The 22,050-nt window shown below is 47.3% G+C and overlaps 1 protein-coding gene across 1 annotated transcript in view; it reads left to right on the top strand.

The window, feature by feature from the left end:
* Positions 1-22,050, top strand: part of APBA2 (amyloid beta precursor protein binding family A member 2) — a 199,617-nt gene that overhangs the window by 118,857 nt on the left and 58,710 nt on the right. The window contains 8 exon segments of the mRNA XM_017867685.1: positions 16,746-16,875; positions 16,878-16,997; positions 17,000-17,062; positions 17,065-17,098; positions 17,101-17,171; positions 17,173-17,301; positions 17,303-17,560; positions 17,562-17,769. Of these exon segments, the coding sequence (XP_017723174.1) occupies positions 16,786-16,875; positions 16,878-16,997; positions 17,000-17,062; positions 17,065-17,098; positions 17,101-17,171; positions 17,173-17,301; positions 17,303-17,560; positions 17,562-17,769 (973 nt within the window). The 5' untranslated portion in view covers positions 16,746-16,785.

Consider the following 22,050-nt stretch of genomic DNA (forward strand, 5'->3'; position numbering starts at 1 on the left):
AAAAAAAAAAAAAAAAAAGAAGAGTATTTGGCTCACAGTTCTGGAGGCTGGGAATTCCCAGAGCATGGTGCCAGCATCTGGTGAGGGCCTTTGTGCTACCTCATAACATGGCGGAAGACATCACATGGCAAAGAGACAGACAAGATAGGGGCTGAACTTAACCTCTGTGAGGAGCCTTCTCCCTGGATGATGGCATTAATCCATTCCTGAGGGCAGGGACCTCATGGCCTAATCACCTCTTCAGCATACTGTCTCTCTTTTTTTTTTTTTGAGACGAAGTCTTGCTCTGTCGCCCAGGCTGGAGTGCAGTGGCACGATCTCTGCTCACTGCAAGCTCCGCCTCCCGGGTTCATGCCATTCTCCTGCCTCAGCCTCCCGAGTAGCTGGCACTACAGGCACCTGCCACCACGCCTGGCTAACTTTTTATATTTTTAGTAGAGACGGGGTTTCACCATGTTAGCCAGGATGGTCTCGATCTCCACCTCGTGATCCACCCGCCTTGGCCTCCCAAAGTGCTGGGATTACAGGTGTGAGCCACCACGCCCGGCCCCAGCATACTGTCTCTTAATACTGTTATAATGGCAATCAAATTTCCACGTGAGTATTGGCAGGGACTTCTGAACCATAGCAGAGGGACTGCCTTCCCTGTGGATCCTGGTGTCCTGCACCCTGAACCCAGTCTACTCGCTGACTGGCACCTCTAGTTTTGCCCCCAGGACTCTGTGAGCTCCAACCAAGGCAGCTGGTGCTGTGCTTGCCAGCTCTGTGCTTTGACGACAACTTCTGCCGTCCCCACACCGTCTAAACTCTAGGGTCTCTTCTTCGTTTTGGTGTTGGGGGACTCGGGCTTACCACAGAGCTCCCCTCCAGGCACTTCCTTCCACAGCACCCGGGAAATTCCCTTTTCTGGCTCCACGTAACCTAGCCTCTGAGGGATACTTGGGAATTAACAGAACCTCAGCTATGGAGAAGCTCAGAGGATTGGGGGATTGAAACCGTAGGTCATCCTTGAATGGTTAGCTTTTGAAAACAATTTTGCATTTTTTCCATGATATGGAAATGCTGAACCAAATCAGCAAGCTGCACTTTGAAACTTTGATAGTTGAGCTTCCTGGTTTTGTGATTAGAGCCCTCAAGACAGTACTGAAGCATTAGGCTAATGGTAGGGACAGAAGCCCAGACTCTATCTGGAGTAGGGGCCCTGGAGGGACACATACCCACTTCCTTCTTGGCTCGGTCCTATATGCATGCAATTTTTTTTTTTTTTCTGAGACAAAGTCTCACTCTGTTGCCCAAGCTGGAGTGCAGTGGGGCGATCTCGGCTCACTGCAACCTCGGCCTCCTGGGTTCAAGCGATTCTCCTGCCTCAGCCTCCTGAGTTGCTGGGATTACAGGTGCACACCACCACACCTGGCAGATTTTTGCATTTTTAGTAGAGACGGGATTTCACCATGTTGGCCAGGCTGGTCTCGAACTCCTAACCTCATTATCCGCCTGCCTTGGCCTCCGAAAATGCTGGGATTACAGGTGTGAGCCACCACACCCGGCACATGCGTTTTTTAGAAGGACCTTGAGATGATTTGCTATTGTTGATCAAGGAAGAAGATGAATGTGGGGAGATATGCTGCCTTAAAAGTGTCCTTTGAACATGCAGCCTTATTTCAGCCGCATGTTAGGGTGTGAAGAGAAGGGAGAGCTGTGTGTGTGTGTGTGTGTGTGTGGGGGGGGTGTGTGGGTGTGTGTTTGTGTGTGTGTGTGTTTATGTGTGTGTGTGTGTGTGTGTATCAGGGTTGCTGCTGGGGAGTTGCATTGCTTCCCTAAGGCCCACCAGGGAGATTACTGTGATGGGGTCAGACAGGGCCTTTGAAGTTTTTTGTGTTATTAAAGAAGGTCACATGTTATTACCACAAAGACCTGGGATACCTGCAGCAGGGAGTGGTGGTGGAGAGGCTGTCAGGCCAGCCCGTAACAGCACAACTCTCCCGTTCCTTACTCAGTTCCTCCTTATCCTCCTGGCATCCAGCTCCCCATCAGAAACTGTGAACCCTGAGAGACGATGGGGCCATGGACCCTTCACATTTTTGTCATATTCATTATAGTGGTTCTCAGCCTTGGCTGCTTGTCAGCTACCCGGAGTGTCCAAATTCTCCCCACCCAGAAATTCTGACCTCATGGAGCTGGGACAGGATCCAGGAATTGATATTTTTTATAAAACTCCCCAGGTTGATTCTAGCATCCAACTGGGGTTTAGACCTAAGAACCAGAGCCCGCCAGTTTTTGTGTGGTGTGACCTTTCCTGCTGATGATGTCAGGTCTAGCTGAACACTGATGGGCACTGATATGTGTCTGATGAATCGAATGAAATAAAAGCAGGTTTTAACTTAATGTACCTCCCAAAATCTATGAAGAGATCAATGGAGGACATACGGTGCTGTCCAGGATGGAGTAAGCCCACTATTGCCCATTTCACTCACTGATTAGAACTCAAAACTCTGAACAGAATGAAAAGCAGCCCCACTGGGAAGCGGGTTAGAGTTGGAAGGCCCAGCACACTAGAACTGAGTTTCTGTGGTTGGGTTTTTTCCTCCTTTGATCTGAGTGCTGACTGATTTGGGAAATAGCGCTATGGGCAGAGGCAGCAGAACTCTGTGAGAAATCCGTCTTTCTGGCCAGGGAATTGGAAAGACGAGCCCTGCAAGCCAAAGAGTAGGAGGGATCCCTGTTTTGTTTTGTCTTTTCCTCTCTCCTGGCCCTGCCAGACCCAGAGCAGTAGCACCTACAAGCCTGAGAGAAAATCCAGCTCTCTGGGTGGAGGAACCGGTTATTATATAAAGGTGGTGGGAAGAATCCCCATTTTTTTTTATCTTTCTCCTTCTGCTTTGCCCTCAGCAGGGGCTGCGGTTGCAAGAAACTATGAAACAGTGTGATGTGTTAGGCTAAAACTCTGAGAGAGCCCCAACTTTATGGGCAGAGGAACCAGGAAAAGGGGCATCTGGTAGTAGAAGAATATGGAAGATATCTTGGAGAGAGGAAATCTGGAAAAGAGGGTTTATTTAGCTTTTGGAACCAACTCCACGTATGGGGCATACCCAGAGAACCATAGCAAAGGCTTTGGAATTAAGCTGCAATAGAAACCATGGCCCAGGTCCCAGACTTCATCCCTGAATAGCTCGTGCTTGAAGCCAACTCACAGAGCACAGCAAAGGGTTTTGAAACCGCACTGACATTAGCACCATCCCCCAACGAAGGGGAGCCGGAGCTTGTGTTCTGAACCTGAGTGGATCGATCGCCTGGTGAAGCAGACACATGAAAATCAGCATTCTCTACATTCTCATTCAACATTTTCAATCAGCATTAAAAGGTCTGGGATGCAATCTACAATTATTTGGGATACAAAGAAGCAACAAAATCTGACCTTCAGTCAATCAATTAAAAATATTTTTTAAACGGGCAATTCTCAAGGGAAAAGGCAATTAACAAATGTCAACCCTGAGATGACATAGATGTTGAAATTATCAAAGACTTTAAAGTGACTGTTACAACCATGTTCCATGAGGTAAAAGATGGATACTTCTGAAATTAATAGAAACAGAGAAATTTGCAGCAGAGCAATATAAACAAAAAAGAAAAAAATAGGAATTTTGGAATGAAGTAAAAATATTACTGGACGAGCTCAAAAGAAAATGTGTATGACAGAAGAAAGAAATCTAAGTTAGCTCTAAGTAGATCAATAGAAATAATATTGAATAAAAGAAAAATGAGTTTAAGAAATGAGTAGGCTGGGTGTGATGGCTCATGCCTGTAATCTCAACACTTTGGGGGAGGCCAAGGTGGGAGGATCCCTTGAGCCGGGAGTTTAAGATCAGCCTGGGCAATATGGTAAGAACTCTTCTCTACTAAATAAATAAATAAATAAATAAATAAATAAAATGTTGCTGAGCATGGTGGCACACACCTGTAGTGCCAGCTACTCAGAAGGCTGAGGCAGGAGGATCACTTGATTCCCCGAGGTTGAGGCTGCAGTGAGCCGTATTTGTGCCACTTCACTCCAGCCTGGGTGACAGAGCGAGACCCTGTCTCAGAAAAAATAAAAAGCAATTATTTAAAAAAGGTATCATTTACAATAGCATCCCCCCAAAAAAGAAATACGTCTAAATAAGAAAATATGCAAGATCTGTATGCTGGAGACTAAAATATGCTGATGAGGGAAATCAAGGACTCAACTACATGGAAAGATGTATTTATATATTGCAAGATTCAGTATAGTTGTGAATTCTCCCCAAATCAACCTGTAGATTCATTACAATCCCAATCAAATTTCCAGCAGGATTTAAAAAAATAGATATTGATAATGGGATTCTAAAATGTATATGGAAGAATAAGGGATCAATGGTGGAAACAATAGTTAGATCCCAGGTGAAAAAATATTCCTGATTACATGTGGGAGAATTTCCCAGAAGATGAAAAACAAGGAAACTCTGAACTTTGAATAAAGGGCGCATGATCCTTATGGACTTTTTTAGTTCATTAGGGCTGCTATAAGAAGTCCACAGACTGGGTGGCATAAACAATAGAAGCTTACTGTCTCAGTTCTGGAGGCTGGAAGTCCCGGATCGAGGTGTCATCAGGACTGGTGCCTCGTGAGGGCTGTGAGGGAAAGTCTGTCCCATGCTTCTCCATTTGCTTGTGGTGGTTTGCTGGCCATCTCTGATGTTCCCTAGCTTTTAGAGCCCTGCCTTCAGCCCGTTTGTGTGACTGTCTCCACAGTTCCCCTCTTTAAAGGACACCAGTCCTGTTGGGTCAGGGCCTACCCAAATTGTATCTCAACTAATTACATCTGCAGTAATCCCCTTCCTCTCTCCGTCCCTCCTTCCGTCCCTCCCTCCGTCCCTCTGTCCGTCCCTCCCTCCCTCCCTCCCTCCGTCCCTGCCTTCCTGCCTGCCTGCCTGCCTGCCTGCCTGCCTGCCTTCCTGCCTTCCTGCCTTCCATCTCACTCTGTTGCCAGGCTGGAGTGCAGTGGCCTGATCTCAGTTCACTGCAACCTCTGCCTCCCGGGTTTAAGCAAGTCTCCTGCCTCAGCCTCCCGAGTAGCTGGGACTACAGGTGCGTGCCACCACCTGTATTTTTAGTAGAGACAGGGTTTCACCGTGTTAGCCAGGATGGTCTCAATCTCCTGACCTCGTGATCTGCCCACCTCGGCCTCCCAAAGTGCTGGGATTACAGGAGTGAGCCACCACACCCGGCCACAGTGATACTATTTCTAAACAAAGTATATTCTGAGGTATGGGGGATCAGGACTTGAACATATGCATTTTGAGGGGACATGATTCAGCCATAACATGGCTGTGGCTTATTTTAAATCTACACAGTGCTGCGTGCACTTGGAAATGACTAGAAAAATGTGAAAATCACAGGGCAACCAACAGAAACAGATTTTTCCCCCTTGAGTCTTGTGGCCGCTTCTCTGGGGGTGACAGGTATCTTTGTCTGAGAGGACGGATCTGGTAGAGGGTGTATTTAGCAGCGTACTTCTTCACACAGGGTCCTGGCAGCTGCAGAAGCTGCGCCCCCTTCTCCAGCATGTTAAGAAAAAGGTCAGTGCTGGTAATGTTCTGTGTTCAGTTGCCCTCTTATCTGGATCTCGCTTTTCCCCTAAAGGCATCCAGGAGCAAACATGACATGCAGAGGTAGACTTTGCCAAGGCACCGCTATTTCCAGAGGTTCTTGTGGGAGAGAGTAGACTTCTTACTGTAACCCAGGAAGAACAGCAAATACCTGCCGGGCCAGAAGTGCGCACAGTTACTCTGTTCCTGTTATGGCATTAATGCTGCTTTCAGGTGTGGACTACATTGTGAGATATTGAAAATGCCATTTCCTGGAGACTAGTATTGATGATGAAGGTCTGACAGCAGTTTTAATGATATGTAAAGGGCAGATTATCGCCTTTTGCTTATTTGGAGATGAGGATGCAGTGGGGCAGATGTCCCAGCATATTCAGTACCCAGAAGGAAGAAGTTAGGCCTGACATTAACCCCAGGCTTCTTCCAAGGGCTGCTGAGACTTAACACCCCTTCCCACTGCAGAAATGTCACCTGACAGGTATGGCTGCCCAAGGCTTCCCGGGCTGCAGAGGGCTTTCAGTCCATGGTGCTTGTCTTTTTTATGTTATTTGTCTGTAGAAGTACTGTAGCCAGGAATGACGAGAGGAAGGAAATAGGTACCGTCGTCCCATCACTCGAAGGCAGCCCTTGCTAACGTCTTAATGCATCTCTTCACAGTTGATTCTATGTTTATTTGGTTGTGAATAAATCATAACAATGCATATTACATGCTAAGCCTTTTGTAAATATTTCAGACACCACAAAAGTGTCTTGTGCATATGCTAACAGTGATTTACCTAGGATCCTGTTATTGAAGGTTTAGTGTGTGCTCAATATTTTTGTCCGTTTCACTGCCATTTTCCAAAGAGAAACACATCCCTTTGTGACTCTAAGCTAGGTTAGAGAGCCTTGCTTGACAGTGTTGGACATCAGTATGGTTTTTGGAAGATTAATTTATTAGTGTCTTTCCAGAGCTTGCGGTTGCCCATGATCTTGAAGTGAAATACTTATTCAGTGGCTTTTGTCTGAAATGCTTGGGCTAATCATGCAAGCATTCTCCAGGACTGTTCAAACCCACGTCGTGTATAGTGAAAGCAACTAAATTATATTTGAAAGGAACAAAATAATATTATCTTTACAACATGCAAGACCAAATGGGGGACAAGATTGGTGTCAGGAACAATTTGGCTGAGTCTGTTTCTCATTTGTATGATACGTTTTCACCCAGCCTGTATTGTGGTCACTGAATAGCTATTTCTCATCTGGTCTGCTATATTACCAGCTCTTCTAAGCACCAGCTAATGCTATTTTCCCGTGCAAAAGAAAAACATGGTTTAGAATAAGGACACTGGAGCCCTTTATTGTTGACAATGAGCCTTTATTTCCCACATCTCATTAGGATGTTTCAGGAGGCGAGTGGCGAGCACCGTGTCGGGGGCCGCATTTCCTGTTGATTTATGTGCTGTTATAGAATTAATTGAGTCTGGACATGGGGACTCATTTTCTTGGACATGTAGCAGGTAATCATGCTTCTCCTGTACATTTGAATTGCTTTCCAGATGGTGTGTTGTACAGGATTTATCTTTAATATGATTGACTAGAAGCAAAGGACCTGAGTATGTTTGCATACATGCTCTGCAGTGCAAAGCCCCCAGCCCCCACTGTAGAGACGGTTAACTCCCTCCTGGGCTCATCTGAGGACCTGGGCCATGGATTGTCACTGTAAGTAGCAAAGACAGTTTCAAAGGGTCCTGGATAAAGGCTCTGGGAGGAGAGAAAACGCCTGTAGTATATTATGAGGGAAACGCAGAATAAACAGCATTGCTTATTATGCAAAACCAGGACATAATGTGGGTTCAGCAGGGGAATAGTTAGTGTCTCAGTCAGCTTAGGCTGCTATATCAAAAAACGCCATAGACTTGGTGGCTCCAACAGCAGACATTTATTTCTCACAGTTCTGTAGGCTGGGAAGTCTGTGATGAAGGTATGGGCAGGTTCCGTGTCTGGTGAGGTCTGTCTGCTTTCTGGTTCATAGGTGGCCGTCTCCTTTCTGTGTCCACATGTGGTGAAAGGGGCAAGGCAGCTCTCTGGCTTCTTTTTCTTCTCTCTCTCTCTTCCCACCACCGCCCAGGTTTGAGCGATTCTCCTTGCCTCAGCCTCCCAAGTAGCTGGGATTACAGGTACATGCCACTATGCCTGGCTAATTTTTTTTTTTTTTTTTTTTTGTATTTTTAGTAGAGATGGGGTTTCACTCTGTTGGCCAGGCTGGTCTCAAACTCATGACCTTGTGATCTGCCTGCCTCGGCCTCCCAAAGTGCTGGGATTACAGGCGTGAGCCACCGTGCCCGGCCTGGGGTCTCTTTCATCAGGGCACAGTCCCACTCATGAGCTCCACCCTCATGACCTCATCACTCCCCAAAGACCCCACCCCCTAATGCCATCACACTGGGGGTCAGGATTTCTGCATGTGAATTTTGTCGGGGGATGCAGACATTCAGTCTGTAGTGGTCAGATGATACCTATTCAGCTGGGAAATAGGATGTAGCCATTAAAACGATACCTATGGAGAGCTTGTGTTGTTTACCACGTGTTAAAAGAGAACAACATGGATCTGTGTTTACAGTAAGGTCTCAGCTATGCAAAAGAGATGCACAGATAAAAGACTGGAAAGAAAGAAACCACCAAATGAACACCGGCTTTCTCCGGGTGGGACAACTGCGAGTGGGCCTCCATTCTTCTCTGTGTTTCCTATTGAGAACACTGAGCAAAACAGATTGTAGTCCTCGGTGCTGGGAGGTGATGTGCCCTCAGAAGCAGTCACCCTCTGAGTACAGAAGTCTGCCCACATCAGTTTCACAAATGATGTGCTAGATGATTAGTCATATCTGCGGCTCTCTCCTGCCCTCCTACAGGGCAGCTGTCCCCATGTAACAGTTGTATCCCTAGAAGGAGTATGCGGTTAAAGTAATTGGAGATCTTTAGGCCAGACGTTTTGAGAGTCTGGCAGCCCAGAAAGCTGGAATTTGGCAGCTATGTGGAACCTTCCTTCAGGCACTAAAGGGCTTTCTGAAAAAGTTGCTTACACGTTGAGGTGTCTTAAATGGAATTCTTTATCTAATCAGGCTGCAAACTGCTTCTGTGCAAAAGGCAATGTGTTAGTTCCTTGCAGGAGTATGCTTTTAGTGAACTAAATGAGATACCAGAAATCCAGTAGGAGAACTCTTTCTTGGAAAGAACCGCTTATTTCTGCCTACACTTTTGCCCACCTTTCCTTCTCACCTCCCCTTGACCACAGCCTACCTTTGTGGCTTGGGAATTATCTGCTGTGCTCTGCATAGCCCCTTCCTGCCAGGCCACCCACCTTTGCCCTTGTTTGAAGAAGCTGGGGACAGTTGTCCTCGCTCTCCATCCCCTGGAGTAGGGGAAGAAGGCTTGGAATGTGGTGGGCCTAGGCTACCAAGGGAGGGCTTTGTATTTGTTGACAAGGAGATCAGATCCATTCCCTGGGCAGTCACCAGAGACCTGCAAGCCTCTATTTAGAGCAGTTTTCAAGTGCAGTGTTGGACCTCTGACATGAGAACCACCTGCAGCTCTGGACCTTTGGCCCACCACCTTGGAATCTTGGACCATGAACCCGCACACTCTCCAGGTGGGCCTTGTGCCCACCGAAGTGAGTGAATCACTGCATTGGAGGAGTAAGTCTTAGCTTTCCACAGGGACCTCTCCCCGCTTTCCGCAGTCCCTCCAAGATGCACCTGTATTCCATTGCAGAGATGCACTTTGCATACACAGCCAGGGACAGTGTCACCTGGCCACAGCCACTCCCAGCCACCTGTGTCAGCAGAGTTCCCTGTTCCCATCTAAGACATTCACCTTATCAGGTATCCTCTCCTGGACCACTTCATTGACATTTTCCTTAACTCCCTTTATGTAGTGTTTATGGAGTACAGGCCTGCACTGGTTACTCTCTTCTTTAACTCACTTCAAGCCCTGCAGGCACATACTGTCATTTTCAATTTCCTAAGGAGAGGAAGGCCATCTCCCCATTAAATATCTTGCCCCAGGCCTCACAGTAAACAGAGGTCTGAATTGAAACAAGGACCTTCAGTCTTCATCTTTAACAGGAGGGCCCTTTGTCTTATACCAATAGTGCCTCGGTAGGTTCAGTGTAATTCTGTGGAGTCTTTGAAGACATGGCTGCCTTCCTGGGCAGCTGCTGTGGGTCGCTTACCCTTTGTACCCATGGGAAAGAGAACTGGATCAGAATGTCTGTGGTGTCAAACTCAGGAAAAGAGCTGCCGCTAGCCAGTGCTGGCATTGTAGTCATGGTGAAAAACGGGATCATTACCAGTCCACAGCCAAGCCACATATTGCAGCCGGAGGCAACAGGAAAAATCAAGAATACCAATCCTTGGTATCAACCAATAAAATGTTGATATTTTGTTCATCATGGATTTATTTTGTATTAATTTTGATTTTTAAAGCATTGCTTTAAAATATTATTTATTTTGATTGCTTAGGTTTTTGGGGCGTCCCTCGTCTCCCCTGGTTCAGCCCTGGTAAAGTGAAAGCATTTTCGTCACAATGAGGAGTAAGTCAAGGGTGCCTCTTAGTGCCATTGTTAACTGTGCAGGGAAGTGCAAGGCAGGATAGTTAGACAAGATGACCACGTGCTGGAAAGGGGAAGCAAAATGATGACTTCTGAAGGTGACATCATTTACCTAGAAAAATATTATCAACTACAAACTATTAGTATTTAAAAATAGCTTAGTAAAACCTATTTTTACAAAATCAGTATCATTTTCTTCTGTATACCAACAATAACCAGGTAAATATGTAAGGAAGAGGAGATCTATTCACAACAGCCACAAAAATATTATATTTAAGAAAAAACTTCATATGAGATGTCTACAGCTATAAAGAAATTTACAAAGCTGTTGAGAGGCATTTAAGGCTTGAATAAATAGGAAGATTTTTTTGGGGGGTGAAATTGGGTAAAAAGACTCAGTGTTGTTAAGTATGAAAAATTTCTGAGGCTGGGCGCAGTGGCTCACTCTTATAATCCCAGCACTTTAGGAGACCGAGATGGGCAGATCACTTGAGGCCAGGAGTTGGAGACCAACCTGGCCAACACGGAAAAATCTCTTCTCTACAAAAAATACAAAAATTAGCTGAGGGTGGTGACACATGTCTGTAATCCCAGTCACTCAGGAGGCTGAAGCACAAGAATCACTTTAACCCGTGAGGCGGACTGCCGTGAGCCGAGATCGTGCAGCACTTTAGCCTGGGTGACAGAGTGAGACCTTGTCTCAAAAGAAAAAAAATTCCCTAAAGTAATTTATAACTTAAAGTTACTCCAGCCAAAATTTCAGTGGAATACTGGGGACACTTGAAACCACTTAACTCCTAAGTTATTTTGGGAGAATAAATTTGAAAATAGCAAGGGAAGATAAAAAAATGAGAATAATGAGAGAGAACTTGCCTCATGTCATATTAAAATATGCTCTAAAGTCATAATAATGAAAATGGCATGGTACTGTTTCTGGGCAGATAGAAATGACATAGACTAGAAAGTCCAGGGACAGATCTAATTTTATGTAAGAATTTAGTGTATGATGGCTGGACGCGGTGGCTCACACCTGTAATCCTAGCACTTTGGGAGGCTGAGGCGGGTGGATCACGAGGTCAAGAGATGGAGACCATCCTGGCCAACACGGTGAGACCCCATCTCTACTAAAAGAAAAAAAAAAATTAGCTGGGCATGGTGGCGCACACCTGTAATCCCAGCCACTTGGGAGGCTGAGGCAGGAGAATCACTTGAACCTGGGAGACGGAGGTTTCAGTGAGCCAAGATCACACTACAGCATTCTGGCCTGGCAACAGAGCGAGACTCAGTCTCAAAAAAAAAAAAAAAAAAAAAAAAAAAAAATTAGTGTATGACATGCAGGGTGACCAGCCATCCCAGTTCCTCTGGAACTGAGTGTTTCCTGGGACATGAGACTTTGAGTGTTAAAGTTGAGATGGTTGGTCACTGTAAGACGTGAGAAACAGAATGGTCTATTTAATAAAGGGTATTGGGTTATCTAAGTAAAGCCGTGGTGCCCACACTTTGCTGTATATTGGAATCACCTGGGAAACCTTTAGGACTACTGATGCCTGGTTCCTGTCTGAGGCATTCCAGGGTCATTGGTATGAGGTGTGACCCAGGCATCAGGATTTTTAATGGGTAACAAAGCTTGAAAATCACTGGGGTAACCATCATGGGGAACACGAAGCTGCTCCCTACCTTGTATGTGTAAACTTTCTCATGGGTTAAATATTTCTATGTAAAGAATAAAAGATTCTAGACAGTGACTGGATTTGCTTGCTCCAAGGGAAGAAGTTTGGACTCTTCCATGAAAAGTCTGGAACTTCTGGAGCTGGGGGCAGGTGCAGCACACAGACTCAGGGAGTTTCAGGGGAGCACCTTATTCCTGTGCCTCTAGGAGGGGTGGACACTTTCCCTGGAAGCAAGCAGATCTGGCTGAGGACAGCCTATCTCTGTCGTACCTAAAAAATACAGGCACCTCTTCACATCTCAACAATAAAGTCCCAGATCACTGCCCTGACTGCCTCCAGCTCACCATAAAATCATCTCCCATTGTATCTTACACTGTCCAGCCATCCACCACTCACTGAGAGACCTGCACTGGTGTCTTAGGGACCCTTTGTTGCCAGCAAGAGCAAAGACAGGTCACATGCCACATCTTGCTGAAAAGTGAGTTAGTGTTTTGGAAGGTCAAATGGAGGAACTAATTTATACCACACAGAAAAAAAATGTGAAATGGGTACTATGAGTGTCAAGTTAAGTGATTTGGAGGGCAAATTCCAGAGATATTCCAGGAAGAGGAAAAGGCCATTAGGGAAAGAAACAAAGAAATAACAAGAATCTTCCTGTAGCTAAAGATGTGGGACTTGATGTGGAAAGGGCTCAGCAAATGAATCTCACATAAAATTAATGAGACCCTCGTAAAATTAAAAAAGACCCTTATCCAGACATAGTTGGCTGGAATTTCTGAACTCTAAGAGTGGAGAGGAAATTGTATCAGCTTCCAGACAGAAGGAATAGATTTTTGTACCAAGGTAAAAAGAATCTGATTAGAATTAAAGTGCACATCTGCGAGGCTGTAAGCTAGAAGATAGTGGAACAGTGTTAGACACTGTGAAAAGTGTTAGACACATTGTGAAAAGGATGCAATGCAATAATCTTTTTTTTTTTTGAGATGGAGTCTTGCTCTGTCACCCAGGCTGGAGTGCAGTGGCCGGATCTCAGCTCACTGCAAGCTCCGCCTCCCGGGTCTACGCCATTCTCCTGCCTCAGCCTCCCGAGTAGCTGAGACTACAGGCACTCGCCACCTCGCCCGGCTAGTTTTTTGTATTTTTTAGTAGAGACGGGGTTTCACCGTGTTAGCCAGGATGGTCTTGATCTTCTGACCTCGAGATCCGCCCGTCTCGGCCTCCCAAAGTGCTGGGATTACAGGCTTGAGCCACCGGGCCCGGCCAACAATGCAATAATCTTATACCCAGCAAAGATATCATTCTGTGTGTGAGATCGGAGCCATTTTATAGACACAAAAGGGTTACCTCCTAACTAAACAAAATGACTCTAACAATTATTTTTACAAAGTAAAAATGAAATCCCCCTAAATAGTTCAAGAGAAAGAAATGCAAAAAGTATAGGAAGCAGTGGTAAGTGATGAATTGAGTAATTGTAGTCCAAATTACATGGTTGTGGTAGTGTTACACATCTGGGATAAATTTTTCTGAAATCATTTGAAGGCTTGGAGAGCTTGTGGGAAACACCAGTGGAAAATAAACTCCTGGTTCTGTTGTAGTTCTCCTACAGTGTCCTCAGTGTTTTCATGTTTGAAAACTTGGACAGTATTTTAATAGGATCGGGGACTGTTCCATGTTATTGTAGTGTGTATTTTAGCCCTTATGTCTTATATTGGCCCAGAGAATATTTTATTTAGTGTTGGTATACATATTTCTATGTGTATATTACAGATTTTATTCCCGTGGATGACAGAGAATTTGAAGTTAAGATAGAGTACTGTGTACTTTAGTTCGTTCTCTAACAAGTGTGTACCTACCTTCAATGTGCACAGCTTGGTGTCTACAGCCTGGCGACATACAGGGATGCCATAGAGACAGCACCGCTGTGCAAGGAATGGGAGCTGTGTGCTCATGTGCCAGTGACGTACCATCTGCCCTTTGCTGTCCTGACAGTTAAGACATGGACATCTGGTTGCGTGTTAGCAGCTGCATTCAGCACATGCTTCTGAGAGACGGTCTTGAGGAATGTAGTTACTGGTGATTGTGTCCGAGAGTTGTGGTTGCTAAGTCCCTGACATCACTCCTGCAACCTGTTTCTTGTGACTGGCTGTCCTCTGTGAAGATAAGAATTCTGGTGTCAAACTGTGTGTGGCCTTTGAGACAGCTCAGTGTTCTTGATGTGTCCTCTGACACATCTGGGTTGCTGATGTCTTAGTGAGTGCTGGCCCCTTGTTCTCTTCTGGGGAACAGCTCTTTTGAATTGTCCTGCCAGTTTCAGGGTTTGGGAAGGGGGTAACAGGCCCTGCAGGGTCCTTCTCAGTGACAGTTTTGCTGGTGTGGGACATCTTTGCTGTCTGTGGGCCACTCTAGGGAGAGTGCTGAGAATTGTTCCGCTTACTAGTGATGGTCTTGAGACACGGCCATGGACAAGCCTGTGCAGGTGGCGGAGTAAACATTACTTCTTTCGATGTCAAGTGTCCTTGGAGTGAATTCACACGTTGGAAGCATGTGGCTCCATCAGTAATTGTGCCCACACTCTGAGTGTCGGGACTGGATGAAATAATTACCTCCTTCTTCATTCTTTTGAGAATGTTCATACTGCTGTAACTGTGACTATCTGGTACACTCAGTCTCATAACAAGATGTGTTTTGGGCACTACTACAAACAAGGTGCTGTGTTGGGAGCTCTGGGGGATATAATATGGAAGGCCTTGAGTTTGTGCCCTAAAAAGACAACAGGGGAAGAGGAGGTACAGGAAGGCAAGATCAGAGCCCGGGCCGGGCAGTGACTGCTGAGGGTCACTGATAGCTCCTCTTTCATCTTCACTCCCTGCTCCCATCTGAGCCCAGACCCCTTGCTTCTGCTACCTAAGGTGCTCGCTGAGCCACTTCTCCACTGTCCTCTCTACTGTTTTAGTTTAAGCTCTCCTTTTTTTTTTCTTTTTAAAAATTGCAGTAAAATATTTACCATTTTAAGCATTTTCAAGTATGCAAGCTCTTAACTGGACTACTGGAATATGTTTTTTTAAATAATTGAAGTATCATACAAGCAAAAAGGAATGTGTAATGTAAGAGTACAGTTGAAAGAATATGACAAACACTTGGGGAAACACTTAGCTTAAGAAGTAGAACGTTGCTGGGCGCGGTGGCTCACGCCTGTAATCCTAGCACTTTGGGAGGCTGAGGCGGGTGGATCATGAGGTTAGGAGATCGAGACCATCCTGGCTAACACAGTGAAACCCCGTCTTTACTAAAAATACGAAAAGTTAGCTCGGTGTAGTGGGGGGCACCTGTAGTCCAGCTACTGGGGAGGCTGAGGCAGGAGAATGGCATGAACCTGGGAGGTGGAGCTTGCAGTGAGCCGAGATGGCACCACTGCACTCCAGCCTGGGCGACAGAGCAAGACTCCATCCAAAAAAAAAAAAAAAAAAAAAGAAATAGAACGTTAAGCAAACTTTTGGATGTCCTCTGTGCCACTTTCCTGATGCTAGCCCCTTGCTTTCCCCTAGAGGATAGAATAGCCTTTTCAGTCATCTCCCTGCCTCTAGCCTCTGTCCCCATGCCAGGCCCAGAGAGACAGGGCTAAAAGAAAAAATGTTGAAAATTGCTCAGTGACTCTGCGTATGTCTTAGTCTGTTTTCTGTTGCTATAACAGAATACCCGAGACTGGGTGGTTATATGAAGACTGGAGATTTGTTTTTGACAGTTCTGGAGGCTGGGAAGTCCAAGGTCAAAGTGTCAGCATCTGGTAAAGGGCCTTTTTGCTGTGTCATCCCAAGGCAGAAGGTGAGAAGGTGAGGGAGAGTGAGAGAGAAAGCAGGAGAGAGCTGAACTCACTTTTATAACAAACACACTCTCACAGTAAAGAACTTCCTCCCAAGACAGAGATATTAATCCATTCATGAGAGCACAGCCCTCATGACCTAATCACCTCTTAAAGGTCCCACCTGTCAGCACTGTTGCATTAGGGATTAAGTCTCCAACACATGAACTTTGGGGGACATATTAAAGCCATAGCAGTGTGGTTTGGGGGATAGAGTGCAGAGTCCAGGGCATGGGGTCCAGGCCTTTTCCCAGTTTGGCCTGCCAGGTTTCTGCAGCTGCCCTGTCACCCCACGATACCTGCAGGCTGCAGCTGCACCCTTTGTCCTCTTCCCGCCATGGCCGAGCAGTGCTGTCCCCTCTCTTGAGCCCTCCAGTCTGCCATGCTGGGGACTTGTGTTGAGCTTTCCTGCACATTGCTCAGCCTGGATGGTTCCTGCACATCCAGTTCCTCTGCAAGCATTGTTCGGTTTGAAGGGGAAGAGGAGGGAGAGGATGGGATAAGCCTGAAGGGGAAGGGACCCAAGTTAGTCTTTGAAGGGCCATGGATTTAGATTGGGAAGAGTTAACATCCCTCCTCATGGGTCCTCATTATGTCTTCTTAATGAAAGCTGCTCGTTTTCTTCTTGAGAGCAAACAACCTGATCTTATGACCATTTGTCTTGGTCACCTGGGCTATCCAAATTGAGTGAGAAGTCAGGAATGAGCCGGTGGGTTCTTGGGGAGAGGCAGGTGTCCTGGCGAGTTGCTGGTGCCTCCCTTGACTGCTTTTCCTGGAGCTCCATGTGCCCTCATTCTTCTTGGCGTGGATGCATGTTGTTCTGATGATGAGTCAGCCGGGGTGGATGGCGCATTGTTTGAATGGATGTGCATTCACATTGCTGTGGGAGAACGTGGTGGGAGGTGCTGCGGGAGAACGTGGTGGGAGGTGCTGTGGTGAAGTGGCCCCACACGTGGCTGGGCTTTGTGGGGTTTTGACTCTGTCCTTCCCAATGTTCCTCCCCACAGTGGCTGCCTCTGGGTGATGATGGCCGCATGAGCACCCGCCATGGCCCACCGGAAGCGTGAGAGCGCGGGGAGCGGCATGTTGGACCATAGGGTGAGACCGGGTCCTGTCCCCCACAGCCAGGAGCCGGAGATGGCGAGGATATGGAGCTGCCTTGGAGGTGCTATGTGCCCGAAGGGCCTGGAGCTGCTGCCCTGCGGCCAGAGAAGGGCCACACGCACCCGAGGAACAAGGAGTTGCACAACCAGTAGCCTGTGATGGGGCTCCGAGTTCCGGACTATGTGAATCAACACCTACCGAGGAGGAGGACTATGACGAGATGGCCTGCCCTGAGGGAGGGAGGAGGGCATCACCTACTAATCGCTATCTGCCCCGAGGACGACAGCTACCTGGAGGCAATGGACTGCCAACTTGGGGAGGAGTACACTGGGCTCAACGAGCGGCGGCCACCCGTGAGACACGGACGAAGTGGGCCAGGAGGCGGTGGAGGAGGTGGAAGGACTCCGCGGGCACCCACCCCACGGCCACGAGGCTGAAGGGATCCAGGACTCACCGGATGGGCCAACTGCCATATCCCGGAGGATGAGCCTCTGTCCTGAGGGCCCACGACAGGGAAGGAAGACGGTCACTACATGTCCAGCAAGAAGGCTACCAGGACTACTACCCCGAGGAGGCCAACGGGAACCACGGACGGTCTCCCCGCTACCGCCTGAGGCGCACTGGATGGGACTGTGAGGACCAGGAGGAGGACAATCAGGACCAGATCGTGGCAGAGATCAGAGAGAGAGTCTGAGAACCCAGCATCACCAGTGCCAGTTGAGGGCCAGTCCCGAGCATGGCCTGAAGCTGGGCCTGGGGGACTCATGCAGAGGCGTGCCCCACCCATCAAGGCCAGCTGCAAGCCCCACGCAGGCACGAGGCGAGGGCCCAAGTCAACTGAACCTCCCTCCCGAGCCAAGCACCCGGAGGAACCAGCCAGAGAGGCTTTCAAGCCCAAGACCAGGACCCCAGAAAGAGAGGCCGAATTGCTCACCTGAGCAGGGTATAGACTTCTGGCATGTCCCGGGAAGGGAGTCAGAGGGGCCGAAGAGCAGGGGACTCAGGATACAGATTCACAGATGCTGAAGCGAGGTGGTGGGTGAGCGTGCTGGGGTGCACTTAACAGTTCTGAATGGTGGCCTGACCATTGTCAATTGGTCCAGCAGACGTGTTGTGTGGATGCTCCGGCCACTCTTAAGCTCACCACTCAGACTCAGGAGTGAAGCCAGTTGAGGGCTGAGTGGTGACTCGTGTCTCGCAGAAAACACCCCTCCTCCCACCCTAAAGAGAGGTTGGATTTCTTGCCCGCTGCCCTGGGTCTGCTCATGGTGGGACAGTGTCTGGGAGAGCCCCTCCATCCTCAGGGGTGTACTCAGACCAGCAGGGCAGTGGCAAAGATGTGCGGGTGCTGGTGCTCACACACTGCTGCGGCCAGTGGTGGGTGGCCTGGTGGCTGGGGTGGGGACCAGAGTGCATTTCACAGTGGATGTGTCTCTGAAAGCCCAGGGGCCTTGACCCGGTGGGTAAATAGTTATGAATAACTGTTTGGAAAAGGATTTTTTGAAGGTTTGACAAAACCTCAGGGAAGAAACGCATGCTAATGAGGGCAGTGGATGTCAGCATAACTGTATTTTAATTATAGCAAAGTCAGCGTGCATGCAATCTAATAAACACATTTGAAAAGCTGCCTTCCCAAAAAAAAAAAAAAAAAAAAAAAAAAGCCTCACAGTGAATATATAAAGGAGATGTGATTACTGGACCTGTGCGAAGGAACTTCTGTTTGGCCAAGTATGTGGACTGCTGTCATATTTTTTAAAGCCTTAACTATTAAATATTTTTTTCCGAGAAGAGTTCATGAATTTGAGAGAGAGAGAGAGGAGTGTGCGTGTGTGTGTGTGTGTGTACTGAAAGCTTGGGTTTGGAATGGAAATCATATTGACCCTTGGATTTTCAGCACTTGTATTTTAATGTCTTGTGTTCTCTCTGAAGAACATTAAGTGTCAGTTGACTTCACTTTGGGGGTGTTCCTGTCATTCACAGCAATTCTGTGTTTACAGGAGGCTGTGGGATGCATAGGAAGTCCCATAGTATTAGTGGATGTTGGGGGAGTTCACCCCTAAGGCCAGGAGGCTCTGGACCCTGGGTCTAGTCTTTAGGCCAAAGCACCTTAAAAGTGTTTCTTTGGTCTTGAGCAGGGCATGGGCTTGTCCCACAACAGTGGTGAAGGCACCTCAGAGATCGACGTGGGCTGTGCAGAGCATGTGACGTGCTGCATCTTGTTGTGACAAATGGCATTGCTGGCCAAGTTCTTGTCAAAAAAAATTATCTTTAGAGCGTGGTGGGGAGTAAGCAAGACCTGATATTTTCTGGTTTTGTGCTTCATGCTAACCAGATGGTAATTTGGGTAAAAACACAGAGATCTTGGGGTTGGAGAGCTGGGAGGTAAATGAGTGGGAATGATTGCATGGATGGGTGGTAGTAGCTGTTTAAAAGGGCGGGTGGAGGTGGGGGAAGTTCCCAGCCATTGTGGAGGATCAAGAGAAGGTCTGTTCTTCCCAGAAGAGGCATTGAATGGAAAAGTAGGTTGCTTCTCCCCCTAAGGAGAGTGTGTCCTTGAAGGAAATGCTCTTGTCCGAGACACTGGAAAAGTTCATTTAAACTGGTTAATGATTGAATAGCTTTTGTTTTGTTTTGTTTTACCCTCTCTCCCTCCCTCCCTTCCTCCCTTCCCCCTTTCCCTCTTTCTTCTATTTCTCTCTCGCTTTCTTTCTTTCTCTTTTCTTTTCTTTCATCAGTTCACAAATTAACTCTGTCAAGGGGAGCACCTGCCAGTTCCAGAGTTCGAGGCTGACAAGGACCCTGGTGCCGGGGGTCCTGACTACTCTTTCTGAAGACTCTACCAGGCCCGCTGCATGTAGGCAGGGTCTCCATGTCCTTAGATTTGAGTACCCCATTCCAGATGAGGACCTCTTTGAAAGCTGACCAGAAAGAGCCGTAGAACTCATCTTGAAAGCAAGATTTTTTATGAAGGATGTGCACTGGGAGATTTGGTGCTGCCTTGCTTGAAATCACAACGTGCTTTCCTAAGAGCAACCCTCTTACTCCCCTGGGGGACGCCAGGCTGTGCCGGGAGGCAACAAAGGCCTGGCCTCAAACAGGCGCACAGGGTGCCATGTGTCCTGTGCCCACCTCTCTGTTCCCAGTGCTGTCCACATCGTGTCGTGATCCCTATGGTTGAGGCTGCAGTAAAAAAAAAAAAAAAATCTGAGGGGAGACATTGGCAATATTGGTCACTTAGGTGCTGTAGACTCTTGCTTTCTAACCCTAACCCAGCAGCATTGGCGTTACTGGAGAGCCCCGCCCCAAATTGCTGAAACTGAATCTGCATTTCAACAAGACACCACATTCCAGCTGTGATGCTGTAGGAGACTCACTTGGAGGAAACCCTCCCTTCTCTTCTACTCATTGTACAGCTTGAAAGGTGGCTCAAGCCTGTAATCCCAGCACTTTGGGAGGCCGAGACGGGCGGATCACGAGGTCAGGAGATCGAGACCATCCTGGCTAACACGGTGAAACCCCATCTCTACTAAAAAATACAAAAAACTAGCCGGGCGAGGTGGCAGGCGCCTGCAGTCCCAGCTTCTTGGGAGGCTTAGGCAGGAGAATGGCGTGAACCCAGGAGGCGGAGCTTGCAGTGAGCTGAGATCCGGCCACTGCACTCCAGCCTGGGCGACAGAGCGAGACTCCGTCTCCAAAAAAAAAAAAAAAAAAAAAAGGGGGCCCGGGTATTTTTTAAGAGGACCAAATAGCATTTAGTCATTGCACGAATGGCAACAGTAGAGTTAGAAAAAATAAGGAGATGAAAAAATGTATTCTCCATGGTCCCTGCTACCCTCGTGGATGAGCTGTTTCATCAGTGCGCCTTTTCAGACCATAGCATTGAGCGTAAACGATGTACATGGCTGTCGTCATAACACAGATGTGTTTTTGTCATACAGCTTTTCAAATCTGATGTTTGATACATGTTTCTCTGTGTCGCCATGTAATTTTCATGATTGTTTGTGGTGACCTTTCCACGATCCATTTGGGCGATGATGTGCCGTGTAACGTATTTCTCTGTATGTACTCTGCCACTGAGCATGCAGATTGTGAATGGCATTTCGTCTTAGGTGTGAGGCTGCCACAGACCTCTTTGTACAAATCATGTTTTCCTTCTTTGTGTTTATTACCCGAGGAGAATCCCCATGCCATACGTCAGCGTTGACCATTTCCCCGGATGGCCTTGCCTAATTGTTTCCTTTCATCTGTGGATGCTGGATGCATGCCCTGTATCTTTTGGGGTCTGGATGCATTTCCGTCTCACAGAAGCACTCTCTGCACTGTAGGTGTGACTTTCTGCTGTGCATATCCTCTTCTTTAGTACACTTTCTTTTGAATTTCGGTTATATTATTTTCATCATCTCTGCAGCACTTTTAAGATGTTAATGACTCATCTGTGACCCCTCCACCTCCTTTGGGTACAGAGGGATTTAATTGAATGGTTCCTTCTTCCCACTCTGGGTGGGTGTGTTCACAGAGGACATTGCTTTGGTCTGGTCGATATGAAAAATGAGTTGCCAGCTGGGTGCAGTGGCTCACACCTGTAATCCCAGCACCTTGGGACGCCGAGGTGGGCAAATCACCTGAGGTCAGGAGTTCGAGACCAGCCTGGCCAACATGGTGAAACCCCGTCTCTGCTAAAAATACAAAAATTAGCTGGGCGGTGGTGTGTGCCAGTAATCCCAGCTACTTGGGAGGCTGAGGCAGGAGAAATGCTTGATCTGGGTAGGTGGAAGCTGCAGTGAGCCGAGATGGCACCACTGCACTCCAGCCTTGGTGACAGAGTAAGACTCCCCACTCCAAAAAAAAAAAGAAAAGAAAAGAAAAATGAGTTGCTGTCTGTACTCAGAAGTAGGTTGTGTGGCCTTTGGAGCCCTCCCAAGCTGTAGGATGCCATGCATTTTGAAAAGACTTCAGTTTGTAGGTAGCCCTCCCACCTGTGCAACTCTGCTGAGACCAAGAGGTCTGCCCGGAGACTGGGATATGAGAGACACAAAAGCGATAGAATTTCTAAAATTATAGGAAGACAGGATGGGGAACAGAGATCTATACGTGAATTATTTTAGTAAAATAAAAAAAGTTTCTTTCAAATCACTGCAAGTTTACTGAGGAAAATTTGGAAAATACAGGCTTTTGCCATATGGCATTGTAGAATTCCATTGTAGAGAG

The sequence above is a fragment of the Rhinopithecus bieti genome, unplaced genomic scaffold, assembly GCF_001698545.2.
Source record: "Rhinopithecus bieti isolate Rb0 unplaced genomic scaffold, ASM169854v2 scaffold_4180, whole genome shotgun sequence".
In the NCBI taxonomy this organism is placed as follows: domain Eukaryota; kingdom Metazoa; phylum Chordata; class Mammalia; order Primates; family Cercopithecidae; genus Rhinopithecus; species Rhinopithecus bieti.